General features: G+C 49.3%; 1 protein-coding gene across 1 annotated transcript; it reads left to right on the forward strand.

Annotated features, from left to right (window-relative positions):
• Positions 1–2,243: 2,243 nt before the first annotated feature.
• On the forward strand, positions 2,244–12,700 carry LOC143825335 (olfactory receptor 5B21-like). The gene is made up of 2 exons (XM_077313360.1): positions 2,244–2,388; positions 11,670–12,700. The coding sequence occupies exons 1-2, from the start codon at positions 2,244–2,246 to the stop codon at positions 12,698–12,700; spliced, it is 1,176 nt and encodes a 391-aa protein (XP_077169475.1).
• The last annotated feature ends 5,691 nt before the right edge of the window (positions 12,701–18,391 follow it).

Below are 18,391 nucleotides of genomic sequence, written 5' to 3' on the forward strand. Positions count from 1 at the left end.
AAATTACTCCCTTTACATAGTCAGCATTGTCGTATAGAGTATAGAAAAATAGAATAAAGTCAGCATTGTGTTATAGAGTATAGAAAAATAGAATAATTCATCATAATAGATACATTCTTACTTGGAACCTTAGAACCATGGCTACAACAACAAAAAAAAATCTGCCCACCACCTAATTAAAATATTTGTTCTTTTCATCTAACATTTTGTTGGGACTTACGGACTTGGCTTGGTCCTGAGTCCCTCCTGAGAAACAGAGCTGCAGGGTAACCGAGTGTTTTGAAAGTATGCAGTTATTAGTTAGCTTTGTGGATGAGGCACAGATCCAGACTCACAGTGCTCTGAGGTTTAAAGGAGAGTAATCTTTATTGGAAAGACTATATACAAATATATGCCATATTAATCTGCTTAAGTCTCATTACTGCAAAGTACAAAAGCTTAAGGAGCAGTTGCAAAACCATCACATGGGAACCCCCAATGGCTAGGCTGCAGGCAGGACTATGACCCAAACATCAGCAGATGGAGACAGCTGAGCCTAGTGGGGTAGGTCCCTTGCTTCTGCAAGCACACAGAGCTCCTTTTTCTGAAGAAGCAGAAAGAGGATAATAGTCCACCTTAAACAAAATAATCCCCAAGACATGTACTCAGGGTATTTCCCATTGCAACTTCACCTGTGACCACTTGGTATTACTAGTGAGAACACAGGTACAGCTCAGCTGCTCAAACAGCTTCACAACAGCCCTTCAGACTGACTTTACCAAATTATTTACAGATTGTAATTCCAACACATTAACTAGAAGAAGAGTTGGTTCTTATATGCTGCTGTTCTCTACAAGAAGTAGTCTCAAAGTGACTTACCGTCCCCTTCCCTTGCCTCTCCTCACAAGAGACACAGGCTGAGAGAGCCCTGATGTTACTGCAAAGCTAGGCACTATGAGATTGGGCCAGCCCCTGGAACACCCACTTCCAGGAGCCGGCTGTGATTGGCACAACCAGCCTCATGGCCAGATGCTGCCTGGCCACCAAGGGCGGCGCTCCTCCAGTGCCCTACCTTGCCCACTGGCCCTCCACAATTCCCAGCAGCCACGGTGAGCTGGCCACCTCCACGGACATTGCCTCAGCCTCCACCAGGGCTACAGGCTTGGCCGCCACATACCATGACAGCCAGCAGCAGGAAGCACAGATCCAGTGCTGTGCGCCAGCCCATCTGCCTCCGGATGCCTCACTGCAGCCACTAGCCAAGATGCCAGGAAGGTCAGCAGCAGGCCCCTCTGTGGGGGCCCTCTGCTAGTGCCTCTTGCATTCCTGGATGCAATGGGCTTTCAGGCTAGTCAAGACATAAAAATAAAAACACAAAACACAATAAGACAGAAGGTCCAATGACATTGACTGATGGTATGTCAAGGAAAATAAAAAGGCTTCACCTGTTGGCAGAAGAAAGCCAGAGAGCTAGCCAAATTGGGTGCCGCAACTGAGAATGTCCTTCCTTTGATTGTCATCCATCTGCAATGTTCATTATAGTCCCCAGCCATGGAATGAAAAACAGATTCTCAGCAATGTTATGCGGTAGTACTTTAGTATACACTAACTGCAGTCTTGGACATGGATGTATATTTATGAAAGCTTTTGCTCTGTGGATGCCATAATAGGCAGAAGCCGCAGATGAATCTCATAGGAAGAAGCATCATCAGCAAGGTTATTTAGTTCTCTGCTGAGTTGTCTTGTAAGAGCCAGAACAAAAGCAAAGTACTTCCCTATTAAGCCTACTGCTGGATTTGACGATGGTTGTTGGAAAGGGTTAGAGATCAGCATGAGAAAACCTCGTTATAAGTTGTCTTGACAAATCAAAACTAGGTGAAACACTCTACTAATTACAGCACTGAAGCCTTCTTAGTTACATCTAACCTGTATCTCCCAGCTTACCTCAACTGGTTGGAAGCCCTCTTGTAAAAGGAAGAAAGGGTTCCTTGTAGAAGACGTTTAAGTAATCTGTGTTCCCATGAAATGCACATCTGATGGAGAAGTCAATTGATTTCAAGGGTAAAGTAAATTGGGCTGCTCCTATTTCCCCATAGGGCAATTTACTCTGGAGCAATTTGGACTGTGATAGGAACTCCAGCACAAAGGCAGTTTAGTGTTGATGTTCCAGGTATAAAATTAAGGCAAACAAGTGAAAATGTTCCTTTGTTTGTAAGACTCAAACCAGATTTTTTGCTGTGCAAAGACAAGCACAGTTCTGAACAATGGCGTGGTCTCCAGTAAGAGACAACCAGCACTGGACTCTATATGGTTCCTGCTGCTTGACAAGATTGGGGGAATGGTCTTTGTGTGAGGACAATACGACATTGCACCAACACTGCAGTGACTCACTTCTGGCTCAGGCTGAAAGTGATACCATGACACTGACAGAATGCTCTAGGATTCACCCAATACTCTTTTGTTAAACATAGAAGTTTGGGTGAAGGATAGAGAGTCACAATGACACAATCCCCTACTTTGCCCCAGATGCAATGACGCAATCCCCTAATTTGCCCCAGAAATGTGGTACTTTTTGGTATTCTTGTTTGTTTAATGTCTGCTCTGGCCAGTTCTGGGCCCTTCCAGCATTTATTCGGTCCCCTGAAATTCTGGAGAAATTCCTCCTGGAGACTGTCAACCCAACTAGACAGCACCAATGCAGAAATTGCATGTTTGTTCATAAGGGCTAGCTTAATTTCATAGAATCATAGAGTTGGAAGGGGCCATACAGGCCTCATTCATGAAACTTGTGCCCTTGAACAATAATTCTGCTACATGGTTGCAGTTGATGACTATTACAGGAGGCAAGAGAGAGACAAAATCATTTCTGTATTTTATGGACTAGTAAAACCTATGCTGACTCCATTAATCTATACACTGCGAAACCAGCATGTGATAGGGGCACTTAAAAGACTTGGAGGGAAGAACGTTTGATCCTCTGTTGAGTTAATTGTATACATTGGGAGCAATCTTTAAACTTTTTTGTGTTTTATCTTTATTTAACTAATTTCTCTGTTATAGAATTTTTCTCCCTCAAGAAATTGCTTTCTAAATATTTTGGTGGAATTGTCAGTTTGGTGTAGTGGTTAGGAGTGCAGACTTCTAATCTGGCATGCCAGGTTCAATTCTGCGCTCCCCCACATGCAGCCAGCTGGGTGACCTTGGGCTCGCCACGGCACTGATAAAACTGTTCTGACCGAGCAGTGATATCAGGGCTCTCTCAGCCTCACCCACCCCACAGGGTGTCTGTTGTGGGGAGAGGAATGGGAAGGCGACTGTAAGCCGCTTTGAGCCTCCTTCGGATAGGGAAAAGCGGCATATAAGAACCAACTCTTCTTCTTCTTCTTCTTCTTCTTCTTCATTGAATGAATTTAAGTCATTTTTTAATATCAGAATTGTAGGGATCATTCTGATAGCTTCTGGAAACACAGATCCAGGTATAACTTACATCTACTACCTCTACTACTTAGAATCATAGAATCATAGTTGGAAGGGGCCATACAGGCCATCTACTCAAACCCCCTGCTCTACGCAGGATCAGCCCAAAGCATCCTAAAGCATCTAAGAAAATTGTGTATCCAACCTTTGCTTGAAGACTGCCAGTGAGGGGGAGCTCACCACCTCCTTAGGCAGCCTATTCCACTGCTGAACTACTCTGACTGTGAAATTTTTTTTCCTGATATCTAGCCTATATCGTTGTAGTTTAAACCCATTACTGCATGTCCTCTCCTCTGCAGCCAACGGAAACAGCATCCTGCCCTCCTCCAAGTGACAACCTTTCAAATACTTAAAGAGGGCTATCATGTCCCCTCTCAACCTCCTTTTCTCCAAGCTGAACATTCCCAAGTCCCTCAACCTATCTTCATAGGGCTTGGTCCCTTGGCCCCAGATCATCCTCGTCGCTCTCCTCTGTACCTTTTCAATTTTATCTACGTCCTTCTTGAAGTGAGGCCTCCAGAAATGCACACAGTACTCCAGGTGTGGTCTGACCAGTGCCGTATACAATGGGACTATGACATCTTGTGATTTTGATGTGATGCCCCTGTTGATACAGCCCAAAATGGCATTCGCCTTTTTACCGCTGCATCACACTGTGTCGGGGACCCGCTTGCTAACTGAAAAAACAGGGTGCCCCTTTGAAGAAAACGTCACGCCAGGCCTGGTGAACGATACAACAGGAACAAGCTTTATTTCAGCAACGTGGAGTCCGCTGGTATGGAGTAAGAGCTTCCACCGAACTCCAGGTGGAAGCTCCCTTTTATACAAAACCCACCTCCTTAGGCTGTATTGCCCCACCCAGTACTTGCGGAGGGAACATGCTGATACAATCATGACTCATGCACATATGCGAGGTTTTCCGGGGTTCCTGATGGCCCATTTTCCTGGAACAAAGGGCCATCTCCGGGCCCTTGTCAAAAGGTGGAGGGGGACATTGAGGTTCTTTAGCGGCCATTGCCACCTCAACGATCGGGTGGGGCGCCCAGCTGCCGGCTTGCCTATGATCACCATGCCCTACCTCCGTGATCGCGGGCGCCTCTGATGGCGGGGTTCGGTCCGGTTCCCAAGCCACCAAGGACCGAACCACGACATTCTGCCCCCCCAAAGGTCCATTCTCCAACCCCCCGGGACGGCCAGGATACCGCTTGTGGAAACGTTCAGTGAGTCGGGGCGCAAGGACGTCCGCTGCCCAGACCCATTCCCGGTCCCCCAAAGCGAAGTCCTTCCATTCCACGAGGTACTGCAACTTCCCCCTGTGGAGTCTAGAGTCCAGGATATCCGCCACCTCGTGGTGCTCCCCCCCCGGCAGGACCTCGGGCGCTGGCGGGGAAAACACGGGGTGCCAAACGTCACCGTCCGGAGTTTTTTTTAGAAGGCTCACGTGAAAGACGGGATGGATGTGCCGGAGGTTCTTGGGGAGCTTGAGCTTGACCGAAACTTCGTTGATCGGGGCCAAGACCTCGAAAGGCCCCAAAAACCGAGGGCCTAGCTTCTTGCTGGGCAAATTCAACCGTAGGTTCCGGGTGGAAAGGTAAACTCGATCCCCCGGTCGGATCTCTTCAGCTGGTCGTCTCTTCCGGTCGGCGTCCTCTTTCTGCGCTGCCTTGACTTTGTGGAGCTGCTCCTGCAGCGACTTCCAGCAGCTCCCGGCACGCTTCCCCCACTCGCGAAGGTCGGCCGATTCCCGGGCGGGGACCTCTCCAAGCTCCGGGAAGTGTCTCAGGTCTGTCCCGTAGACGACGGCAAAAGGCGACATCTCCGTGCTGCTGTGGTCTGCGTTGTTGTACGCGAACTCGGCCAGGGGGAGCAGGGGCACCCAGGTGTCTTGATGATAGGAACCGAAACACCGCAAGTACTGCTCCAGTACTTGATTAACCCGCTCGGTCTGCCCGTCCGTCTGGGGGTGGTAAGCGGAGCTCAGCCCTTGCTCGATGTCTAACAGGCGCAGGAAAGCTTGCCAAAACCGGGACACGAATTGTGAGCCCCGATCGGAAATCACCTTGTCCGGCAGCCCGTGCAGTCGGAACACGTGATCCAGGAACATCCGAGCCAACTGTGAAGCACTGGGGACACTGGCGCAAGGAATGAAATGGGCCTGTTTGGAAAATAGATCTACCACCACCCAGATCACCGTTTTCCCCTTGCTGGGAGGCAAGTCTGTTATAAAGTCCATGGAGATCACTGACCACGGCCGGGTCGGGACCTCGAGCGGGTGCAGCAGACCTTTCGGCTTGCCAACCCCCGGCTTGCAGGTCAGGCAGACAGGACAACCACTGACGTAAGCTTTTGTGTCCCGCCGCAGACTGGGCCACCAAAACCGCCGCCGGGCCAACTTCCAGGATTTTACGAAACCGAAGTGCCCGGCGGTCTTAGCATCGTGGCAGAGGCTGAGGGCTTCCCGTCGTAGCCCTTCCGGGACGTAGACAGCCTCCCCCCTCCGCCAGAGACCGGAGTCCAAAATCAAAGAGTCCCGGAGCTCAGCCAGCTCCTCGTCTGTCCCGTAGGCTGCCACTAGGCGGTCTCGGAGCGGGGCGGTCGCCGGGTCGGGCTCCCATTCCTCCCTGGCCCGACGCCTAGTGACGACCCCCCGTCCCAACTGCTCCTCACCAAACACGGACCTGGTGCAGGGAGCGTACCCCTCCCCATAATGCGGCAGACGGGAGAGGGCGTCCGCGAGGAAATTCTCTTTGCCGGGGATGTGACCAAGCTTGAAATTGTACCGCGAAAAGAACTCCGCCCACCTCATCTGCTTGGCGTTCAGGGATCGCGGTTGCCGGAGCGCCTCCAGATTCTTGTGATCTGTCCAGACCTCGAACGGCTCCTCTGTTTCCTCCAGCCAATGCCGCCATTCGGTGAGGGCGAACTTAATCGCAAACGCCTCCTTCTCCCAGGTAGACCAGTTCCGCTCCGTTTCGGCGAATTTTCGTGAGAGGTAGGCCGCCGGCCTCAGCTGTCCCGCCTTGTCTCGCTGCAGGAGAACCGCCCCGGCTGCTGCGTCGCTGGCGTCGACTTGTACCACCATCGGCTGGGTTGGGTCGACGTGCAGTAGCGTGGGCTCAGACGCGAAAGCTTGCTTGAGGGCCAGGAACGCTGCCTCCGATTTCTCATTCCAGCCGAGCGCTGCGCTGGGCCGCGTGGCGCGAGGACCTCTCCCCTTGGTACCTAGCAAGTCCGTGAGGGGAGCCACTACGGAGGAGTATCTGGGGATGAAGCCTCTAAAAAAGTTAGCAAACCCCAGGAAGCTTTGTAGCTGTTTCCGGGTGCGGGGCCTTTCCCAGGCCAGCACCGCCTGCACCTTCTCGGGGTCCATAGCTATGCCCTGGGCTGAGATGCGGTAGCCCAAATAGTCCAGGGAGGGACGGTGGAATTCGCACTTAGCCAGCTTCACGTATAGGTGGTTTGCCAGCAGGCGCTTTAACACCTCCCTCACCAGGGTCACGTGCTCTTGGGGATCTTGGCTGTAGATCAGGACGTCATCCAAATAAACAACCACCCCCTGAAACAGAAGGTCCTGCAACACCTCATTAATTAGACTCATGAAAACCCCAGGTGCCCCGCTTAAACCGAACGGCATCACTTTAAATTCGAATTGTCCCAATTGACAGTTAAACGCTGTTTTCCACTCATCCCCCTCCCGGATGCGTACCCGGTAGTACGCCTCCCTTAGGTCCAGCTTAGTGAACAGAGTCCCTTTGCCCAGCCGGGCCAGCAAATCCGGGATCAGCGGGAGGGGGTAAGCGTTCCCCGCTGCGATGGCGTTGAGGCCCCGGTAGTCCTGGCACAGCCGTCGGGACCCATCCTTTTTCCGGACGAACAAGACTGGAGCTCCCATGGGACTGGAAGCGGGCCGGATGAAACCTCGGGCCAGATTTTTACCCAAAAACTCCCGGAGGTCCTTGAGCTCACCCTCACTCATCTTGTAGATGCGCCCTTTGGGTAGTACCGCCCCCTCTGGGATGTTGATAGCGCAGTCCGTGCGGCGGTGTGGGGGTAGCTCGTCCGCTTCCCGCTCGCTGAAAACGGCTGCGAGGTCTCGGTACTCTGGCGGGACCTCGGGCTCTGGTATCTCCTGCTGCGCCGCCGCCGCTCCCCTGGGACGCGCCGCCGTCCTCTTGTGGCTGGAATTCTCGTGGGGGACCCGATGCCGTGCACCCACCGTCAAGTCGAACTTCAGGGTCCCCGCCCGCCAGTCCACCACGGGGTTGTGTTCCTTCAGCCAATCCAGGCCCAACACCGCCCGATATCCCGCTACGGGGACCTGGATCAGCCACCGCAGCTCTTGGTGGTCCCCTATGTGGATGGCGATAGGACCCACCTCCTCCCCGAAAGGTCCCCCCTGAATCGGGCTGCCGTCCATCTGGACGAAAACCAGGGGAACCTTCCGAATGCGCTTCGGTAGCCCCAAAGCCCGGGCTATCTGGGGGTGGACCATGCTGTGGTCGCATCCAGAGTCCAAAAGAGCCTCCCCCACCCAACTTAGTCCGTTCTCCGGGTTCCGGAGCTCTAAAATTACCACGTTCGGAGGTCGCGCCTCATGCTGTAGGGGTTTTCCCTCGCACCGCGGGACCTGCTGCCCGGCGCCGTCTACAGCAGGTCCTGGCCGTTTCCCGTCGCCTGGGCGCTTCCCGGTTCGTTGCGGAGGTCCTCCGCCCGGCGTGCCTGCTGGGGGCGTGTCGCACCTCCCCCCTGGGAGAGCCCGCGGTCCTCCCCCCCTTGCCGTTGGCACGCTGCTGCGAAATGTCCTGACCCCCCGCATTTCAGGCACAGACCTTCCCGGCGTCTCCTTTCCCGCTCGGGGTTCGGGGGTCGTTTGGGGCGAGAGTTGTCGGGGCCCGGTCTCGGCGCCTCGGCTGACCCGCCTTTGGCCTCCCGGGGGGGTGCGGCGGCCCAACCCAGGCTGGCTTCCAGCTTGGCGACCACAAAACACCACCCCTCCAGTGTAGACAGATCTTCTTCCGTCCCCTTGATCACGGCCCATTCCCTGAGCTTCGGGTTAAGGCCCTCCCGGAAGTACTCGATTTGGGTCTCCTCGTTCCAGGAGAACACCTTGCCTGCTTCCCTCCGGAAAATGTCTATATAGTCCATAACCCCCCTAGTACCCTGTCGAAGTCCCTTGATCCGACTCTTTGCCTTGTCCTCAGCCTGGGGGTCCTGGAATCGTCGGCGGAGCGCGACCACGAAGTCCTGCAGGTCCCGAGTTGCCGGGTCGCCGCGCTCGGCCAACCCTAGGTACCACTGACCCGCCTTGCCCTGGAGACACGAGGCCACCCCCCAGACCAAGTCCTCGGAGTCCTCATACCGGTCTCCATACCTCCGGGCATGCGTCAGCGCGTGGAGGAGGAACTGCGGGAGGTCGTCCGGCGTCCTGTCGAAACGCACCTTAAGCTCTGGGGGGGAACGTTTTGGAGAGTAGTCCGACCCCCTCCGGATCCGGGATTCTCGGCGTCCGCCGTCTCGTCCTGCTCCGCTCCACCGGCTACCAACTTGCCCAACGACGCCGTGCCGCTCCCTGCCTTGCACGTCGCTCCTGCGTTGGTCCGGCTCTCGCCGCCCCGTCGGCTCACCCGCTCCCCCGAGATCCTCTGTTGTCTCGCCTCTCTGCTGGCCGTCTCGCCTACTCGGGACTGAAAACTGCTCCGGGTCGGGGTCCGGGGCCCGCTCACCAGTGCCGGGCTCGTCCTCGTCGCTGGAGACGTCCTCACTCGACGCGATCCCCTCCGCCGTTGTATTACCAGTCCCTCCGGGCCCGGCCCGAGCTTGCTCACGGGCTTCAGCTGCCTGCAAGCGCCTGGCCAAGTCCGCCATGGCCCGCCGCAGGTCCTCTAGGGATTCCTCAGGTCCTACCGGGCGAAGCGCCTGCCTCAGCTGGGTGTCCCAGGTTGGGGCCAACCCCCCAGACCTCGGCGCGCTCCCCGCCGTGCTTGGGAACCCCATGGCCCGGCGCCTTCCCTTGGCCGCCGCTGCCGAGGGTCTCGGGGTCCCGGACAGCTGCTCCTGGCCCCCCGATTTTCGGAGGAAATCTCCCGGGGACATTAAACTCATGTTCCCGGGGTTCGTGGGGGTCGAGACCGCCCCGTTGCTTGAAAACGCCATCTCTGGATCCGTCCCGATAAGCGCTCGGATGCGATGCCGACCCTGGAGTTCGGTGGGAAGCTCTTACGATGTCGGGGACCCGCTTGCTAACTGAAAAAACAGGGTGCCCCTTTGAAGAAAACGTCACGCCAGGCCTGGTGAACGATACAACAGGAACAAGCTTTATTTCAGCAACGTGGAGTCCGCTGGTATGGAGTAAGAGCTTCCACCGAACTCCAGGTGGAAGCTCCCTTTTATACAAAACCCACCTCCTTAGGCTGTATTGCCCCACCCAGTACTTGCGGAGGGAACATGCTGATACAATCATGACTCATGCACATATGCGAGGTTTTCCGGGGTTCCTGATGGCCCATTTTCCTGGAACAAAGGGCCATCTCCGGGCCCTTGTCAAAAGGTGGAGGGGGACATTGAGGTTCTTTAGCGGCCATTGCCACCTCAACGATCGGGTGGGGCGCCCAGCTGCCGGCTTGCCTATGATCACCATGCCCTACCTCCGTGATCGCGGGCGCCTCTGATGGCGGGGTTCGGTCCGGTTCCCAAGCCACCAAGGACCGAACCACGACACACTGCCTGCTCATGTTTAGTTTACAATCCACAAGTACCCCAAGGTCTCGTTCACACACAGTGTCACCTAGAAGCATATCCCCCATCCAGTAGGCATGCTTTTCATTTTTCTGACCCACATGCAGAACTTTACACTTATCTTTATTAAACTGCATCTTGTTCTCATTTGCCCATTTTTCAATTGTGTTCAGATCTCGTTGAACTCTTTCTGTATCTTCTGGAGTATTTGCCAGTCCTCCCAATTTGGTGTCATCTGCAAACTTGATGAGTAGTCCTTCCACCCCCTCATCTAGATCATTAATAAATATGTTTAAAAGTACCAGACCGAGCACCAAGCCCTGAGGTACCCTGCTACTCACCTCCCTCCAGTCTGATGAAACACTATTGACAACAACTCTTTGAGTGTGGTTCTCTAATCAATTCCCTATCCACCTAACTATCTGAAAATCCAGCTTGCAGTCCTTCAATTTATCCATCAGAACATCATGGGGAACCTTATCAAAAGCTTTACTAAAATCCAAGTAAACGACATCAACCGAATTTCCCCGATCCAGCAAACCTGATACTTGGTCAAAAAAGGAAACCAGGTTGGTCTGACAGGACCTGTTGGAGACAAATCCATGCTGACTTCCTTGGAACACCAAATTGTCCTCCAGATGTTTGCAGATCGCTCCCTTTAATATCTGCTCCATTATCTTCCCCACAACAGAGGTCAGACTCACTGGTCTGTAGTTTCCTGGGTCATCCTTCCTCCCTTTTTTGAAGATCGGAATAACATTTGCTCTCTTCCAGTCCTCCGGGACATTTCCACAAGAGCCACAAGAGGCTCTTCCTATTCCCCAAGAAACTGCATTGATTGACTCTCATGAGATGCTCGGAGCTAGGGAAATGTTTTATTAGAGTTCAGAAAAGCACCAGCTCTGACAGAAAGAACGGGAAGAGGACGTAAACCTCATTCTAAGTCAGGTTGGCTTCAAGTATTTTATTTGTCAATGATTTAAAAAAAATCTTTAAATGTCTATTTAAAATTATACAGCAGGAAGAACTTGTCCCACTTCAGATGCAGTTACATTCTCACCAAGTCACTGGGAACAATTCTGTCACACTTTGGGGCTAATGTCAACACTACTGAGCTGAACCAGAGTAAGAATAAATTGAATGGGTAGTTACTGGAGATCCTAAAATAGCGTATATGGTAGAAATGGTTTTGTGTAGGAATTTGTGGGGGAAATTTCACTAGTCTATTGAAATTCGTTTTGTACTCTTGAAGCAATGTTTTCTGAATTAGTGATTTTGTGGAGAGGCATATGCATAGAATCATATTGGGGGTGGGGAAAGAAAAACAACAGTCTTATTGGAATTATTTATGTTATTCCCAGATTTTATTGGCTGTTGTGTTGCATCTAAACAGAAAGGTCAGATTTCCCACACACATTTCCCATACGATAATAGAATGCTAACTAAAGATTTGATATAATTTATATTACTTTCCGCAGGAGTCACAATCATCGGCAGTGCCAACGAACTTCTGAAATGTTGCTTGTTTCCACTTGATATCAAGATGAAGGACAATATGGGTTTGGGCAAATTAAATTACACAGGAATATCAGAATTCATCATTGTCGGATTTCCAGGCAATATGAACGTACAGGTTTTCTATTTCATTGCATTCCTCTTCATCTATTTACTTACTCTTTTAGGGAACATCACCTTGCTATGCACACTAAAGGCAGAGTCCAGTCTTCATACACCTATGTACTTCTTCCTCAGCAACCTTGCTGTCCTGGAGATTGGATACACCTCTGTCACTCTTCCTAAACTCCTGGCAATCTCCTTAGCAGGAGCTAGGGCTATTTCTCTTACAGCTTGTCTAGTGCAGACCTACTTCTTTTTCTTCCTGGGTTCCACAGAGTGCTTCCTACTTGCTGTCATGGCTTATGACCGTTATCTGGCCATCTGCAACCCTCTGCGATACACTGTACTCATGTCCAGCAGAGTATGTCTATTCTTAGCTTTGGGTTCCTGGTTAACCGGTTTCCTAAATCCTTGGCCAGCTATCGTATTGTTTTGTAGGCTGCATTTCTGTGGCAACATCATCAACCACTTCTTCTGTGATGTTCCACCACTGCTCAACCTCTCATGTAGCAATACTGATTTTCTAAGAACTACCATCTTTGTCAGCTCCGTTCTCATAGTGTTAGGCACTGTCCTGCTAACCATCCTTTCTTACGCTTGCATCCTGGCCACCCTTCTAAATATGACCTCAGCTACGGGTCGACAAAAAGCATTCTCTACCTGCTCTGCCCACCTGACTGTTGTCTCACTCTATTACGGAACAGTGATCTTCACCTATGTCAATCCTACAGCCAAGCAGTCAACAGAAATCAACAAGATGGTGTCTTTCATCTACAGTGTGCTGACTCCCATGCTCAACCCCATCATCTACAGTTTGAGAAATGAAAATGTAAAAAAGGCGGTGAAAAGAATGATGATACGGATATACTGTCCTGGAAGGTATACTTCCTAAGTGTCCAAATAGACAAGACACTGAAAGAGCTACAAGTACCAACCTTGGATACTGGATGCTTTGTGAAAATCACAGAAGGATTAACAATTCTGCTGTTGGAAAGTTGAACGTATTTGCCAATCCTCGACAGTATCTATCCTTTTGTGAAAAAATTCAGAGGTCTGATGTCAGGCTACAGTCTGCATGAATGATTCTTCAGCTTGGTATAGAGAGCCAGCTTGTTGTAGTGGTTAGGACTGCGGACTTCTAATCTGACGAGACAGGTTTGAGTCTGCGCTCCCCCACATGCACCAGCTGGGTGACCTTGGGCTCGCCACAGCACTGATAAAGCTGTTCTGACTGAGCAGGAATATCAGGGCTCTCTCAACCTCACCAACCTCACAGGGTGTCTGTTGTGGGGAGAGGAAAGGGAAGGCGACTGTAAGCCGCTTTGAGCCTCCGTCGGGTAGAGGAAAGCGGCATATAAGAACCAACTCTTCTTCTTTTTCTGATCACCAAGCAAATCATACTGGAGCTCTGATTCAAGATGCATTTGATATGATCCTTAGAACCAGGAGCAGGAGTCTGGTGAGATTTCAGAATGTCCAAAGATGGGTTTAAAATGTCTCCAATTTCATTTTGGGATCTCTTGTAGTAAAAGTTCTCCAAGCAAACCTCACAACCAGCCTTACATACTGAGCTTTTTGCTGATCAATCAAATCATAGACTGGGTTATACTTTACCAAGTCAAATCATGAGTTCTTGGTACAGTGTGGCACTTCCTTTGCCAGTGGACATACAATTAGATTCAATGTGCTTTTGCTCTCCATTATCTGCTACTGCTTCACAGCCAGGTAACAAAAATACTCAGTTTTTCTACGAATTCCATTTCCAAGAGGACATAGATTGCAGGGGTGGTGGTGGATGGAAAGTGGAGGAGAGACAGAAGGAGAGAGTGAAGAAAAATGTTTCATTGTCTTTCTGTCTCGCTTGCCACATTTTTTCCCAGTGGAACCTCTGCACTAGCAGATTTGGAAAAAAGAACAGGAAATGGAGGGTAGATTCAGAACACCATTTAAGACAAAAAATGTTTGGAGGCTGAAATAGCTAATTTTTCAGGCATATACATTGCAAAGTAAAGAAGTCACTCACCAATCAAGAGCATGTATATCTTCTTATACCTAACACAGGGTGTATAAATATCAATTTATTCATATTAAAAAGACACTCAAACATGTTTGTCAGTTTGTTGAATTCCATATTTGCGTCTCATGTGGGCTAGATTCAGAGCAGTGAGTCACAAGAGCAGTGAGTCACAATACAAATGTATTGTATGGAACAATACATTTTGCCCAGGGAATGTCAACAATGATATTGTTCTCAATATATGTCACAGAAATTAGACCTTATTTCACTGTTTGTAGGTCTTTCCTCTGTCTTAGGAGGAATGAGAGTAAATATTGATGGGTTCTCTGTCTTCACACATATAGTTTCATGTTTTGATATAAATACTAATGTAAGGTCAGTGGTTTTAAAAAGTATCTAATCATGCATGACCTGTCTGAGGATGAAGCAAGTGTCTTTTTCTTTTTTTTTTTTTTTGGATTTTAGAGTGATTTGTCAGTGATGTGAGGCTGATACAGGTTGGTTGGTTTGTTTATAATTCAATTTATAGTGTGCCACTCCCAAACAATGGCTCACAGTGGGTAACAAAAATCCCCCACAGTAAACCCCATAAGGTTTGAAAGTTGTAGGCACATATGCAGTGCAGTCTCTATAAAGCTGGTGAAATGGGGAGGCAGCTGCAAAATGTTCAGTGCTTAAAGTATTATGTCACTCTATCCAGTTAAATATGGTGTCTTCCTCCAACATAAAGAGACTGTTTGCATAGAAACAGGCTCTTTCAGTAGATAGAAATTCTGTTCTGGGGAATGGTTCCTTAGAAGAAATTCAAGCTCCATACTTAGTTGAGCAGAGTGGCTATTCATCTTCCCTTAACCTCCAGGACCGATTCTACATGGAAAAGGCCAGGCTGGTGCCCCCACTGCCACATGACATCAGCACCAGCCCAGCCCTGTCCAGGGCCTGGTGTGCTTAAGGTCTTCCACTGTGGAAAGGCAACACAGAAAGATCTGCATTTCCAAGTCTGCTGTGGGGGCCAACAGCAATAACTCTATCCAGGCCTAACTCTTCCCCCTCCTAGAGCATCCCAGAGGGCACAGAAAATGAACCACTCATGGGGCTATTTAAGGCATTTCTTTATCTGCATTTATCCCACACAATTCCAAATTTGTGCAATTCTTTTTTTAATTGACACCCCCGGGTGGCAGAACTGTTCGGCCCCAGTTGTCTCCATGTGGAAGCAATAATCTGGGGTTGACCTGGTGTGTCGCCCAAAAAGATCCCCCATGGGGATGCATAAAGTAGTGGTGTACACTGCCCAAACGCAAACTCCCAGCGGCATCCCGGCATGGCTGATGCTGTATGGAATAAGTACGGTGATTTGAGATATCTTTCTACACTTAGAAAGATTGAGCTCAATAACAACTTTAGGTCCAACAGAGTTTTATTTAAGGTACCAGTAGAAAAGCCCATTGTGTGCTGTAATGCAATGGGCACTAGCTCATGGATTGGCGTGGGGTTTGTGTCTCCCTTTGAAACAGTTAAACCTAAGAGGAGGTAAGTCTCTTTGTGCCCAACAGTCCCAAGTCAAGTTCAAGCACAACTAGGAGGTGTATAATTCCAGAACATGAACCTACAACAGTCTTGCAACCTTACCTCCTCTCTGCAATGTAAGATGTAAGCTGCCATGCATGGTGCTGGTGGAAATAAACCAGGTGAGACACCTTTGTGATTTGGGCCTCCATCAAGAAGGAGGTATCCAGAATCATGCCCAGGCTCCTGAAAGAAGGCACCAGTGCTAATTGGGCTCCATCAAGTGCTGAGAGATGTATCACCAGCCTCTCTGCATGCCAACCCAGGTATATGGCTTCCTGTTTTTGAACTAGCCTAACAGATGTTGCTAAAAGAAAGACTATCGGGTTTGAAAGATGACTTCAGACTCTTGCAAAAAATGAAGTGAATAAAATTGACCACTTGGTTTTATGGAAGTGCAAAATTTAATAGAGAAATTTTGTGAATCTTATCAAGGCTCTTTAGATTGCTCATAATCCCTCATCGTCTCTTCTGAGAACAACTTTCAAACATGTCTCAGGCTTCCACTTTACATAGAATTTTATGGGAATTCCCTGTGTATCTCCTAGTGCAGTGGTCCCCAACCTTTTTATCATAGGGGACCGGTCAACGCTTGACAATTTTACCGAGGCCCAGGGGGGTAGTCTTTTGCTGAGGGACATCGCTGCCGCCACCTGAGCCCCTGCTACACTTGCTTTCCCGCTGGCACCCCTGACTTCCCACCACCCGCTGGGGGGCGCTGCCAGCAGCAGCTGTGCAGTTCCATGCCGAGGGGGAGCCCCAGCCCCAGCCATGGCGGCCGCTGTAGAGCATCAAAGGTGAGCCAGCAGCAGGGCAACCCCCCAGGCAGCAGCTGGGGAGGAGGACGAAGAGCAGCCACAGCCCGGTATCGACTAATCTACGGACCGGCACCGGTCCCTGGACCGGGGGTTGGGGACCACTGTCCTTGTGAATAAGAATAACTTCCTCTCTATTGGTAATAGCAATCCAAAAGGAAGTTATCATGGTAAATCTCCCCTCCCCAAGCCTGGATCCAAAACTGTAACATTGCATATTCCTAGGTACATAATATTGGAGAAATATTGTTTTATTTATTTATATTTGTGCCATATTGTTTTAATTGTGTTTTGTAATGGCCTTTGGCTACATACAATAAATGCTATCATATCATATCCCTAGAAAATGCTACACTGCATTGACTCTCTACAGAATGTGTTCAATTTAATTCCAAAGGTTAAGTTCAAAGTATGGATTGTGTTCTGAATGACTTCTCCACCCCATACTTTATGAAGTGAGTACTCTTTATTTATTTTTTCCATTTAGCTTACTTATAACCTACCTTTTTCACAGAGACTTGTGAGGGCAGGCTAGCTCACCTCTAGGTCCCCAACACAAACACACCACAACACCACAACTCAACACCACAACTCAAATGGCATGTCAAGCCTTCCCCAGAGAGATCTGTGATGACATCTAAAGGTATCCTGTGCAGGTAAAGTCAAAACAACACAGGGGCAAATGATCAGGGCAACACATCTTTTCTGTTGCTTTTCTTGAACACCTTAAAAGGGGCCTCACTGGATAAAAATGGCAACAACTCCTCAGAGTGTTGGCTTCATTCCTGCAGATCCTAATGTTCCATCTAGAGGGATCCTGCTAGAGAACTACAATTAACCTAAACGTCACCCGTCTCCCAGCTGCAGGTGGGGACAGGATCTGACAAGGTCTTTCTTTTGCTTTCTATCACACAGCATCCCTGTTTTGATTCTCTGATTTTATGTAACTCTGGAATGATTTTGAAGTAAATCCTTTTCCTTTTTTCAACCATCTGGTCTCAGCAATCAGTAGAACCCACGGAGGTTAAAGAGGGCCCCCCCCACCACCTAAATCTTCCTTACAAGACTGGAGGTGGATTGCAAAATAACTGGTGTCTTACAGGGTTTTGTAGTATTTGGTTTATTTACAGATATACAAGAAAGATGGTGACAGAGACACTGATAGAGTTCTGCTACTTCATATTAGATCTCTCAGAAAGATTCTTACCCGAGAGGTGCTTCTTTTTTCTCTTCAGGAATGAGTGAAAGCATCAGAGTTATTAAGATAAATTGAGATGGAGTATCCACAGCTAGAGAGCCTCTTGTGGTGCAGAGTGGTAAGGCAGCAGACATGCAGTCTGAAAGCTCTGCCCATGAGGCTGGGAGTTCAATCCCAGCAGCCGGCTCAAGGTTGACTCAGCCTTCCATCCTTCCGAGATTGGTAAAATGAGTTCCCAGCTTGCTGGGGGGTAAAACGGTAATGACTGGGGAAGGGACTGGCAAACCACCCCGTATTGAGTCTGCCATGAAAACGCTAGAGGGCGTCACCCCAAGGGTCAGACATGACCCAGTGCTTGCACAGGGGATACCTTTACCTTTATCCACAGCTATCAAGAAGCAAGTGTTAGCATCTCCTTTGCCATGATATTTAGAAGGAGGACAATAAAAGAACACAATCATTCACCACGCCTAAGGAAATACTCTGCATGGTGATTTCTTTTAAATGTTCTTTTCCACCAAAATGTTGAGTGGTTTCTGAGAATAACCTTCTATTATGCTCCTAATCAGGACATTGTTTATCTAGTCCTTCAACAGGAGATTGCTTGGGAGTTCCATGTGAGTTTTAAAAACAGTTAAAATATAAAAATTGTTATGACTACAGTCAAACCACTGAAACATACACTGAATTCCTCTGTCCACATCTAGTTCATAAGCAAACCACTTAGCTATGGCCAGCAATACTTAACCATCATCATTAAAATACGTAATAAAAGTCTTGCTTCGCTTTCAAAAACCGTAAACTCAAAGCTCCCATGGGTCTTCCCAGAATGGAGTCTCTTAGCATGCAGTGTTATCTTATCATGAATTCTCGGGATAAAATTTTTGTTGGCTTAGTGCACAAAGATAAATTTTTGGAGTTGCATGTAACCATCCAGCTCACGAATATAAATTCTGAAACTCTACATGGGTGCAGTTCATATTT

This window comes from Paroedura picta, chromosome 16 (genome assembly GCF_049243985.1).
Source record: "Paroedura picta isolate Pp20150507F chromosome 16, Ppicta_v3.0, whole genome shotgun sequence".
Taxonomy (NCBI): Eukaryota; Metazoa; Chordata; class Lepidosauria; order Squamata; family Gekkonidae; genus Paroedura; species Paroedura picta.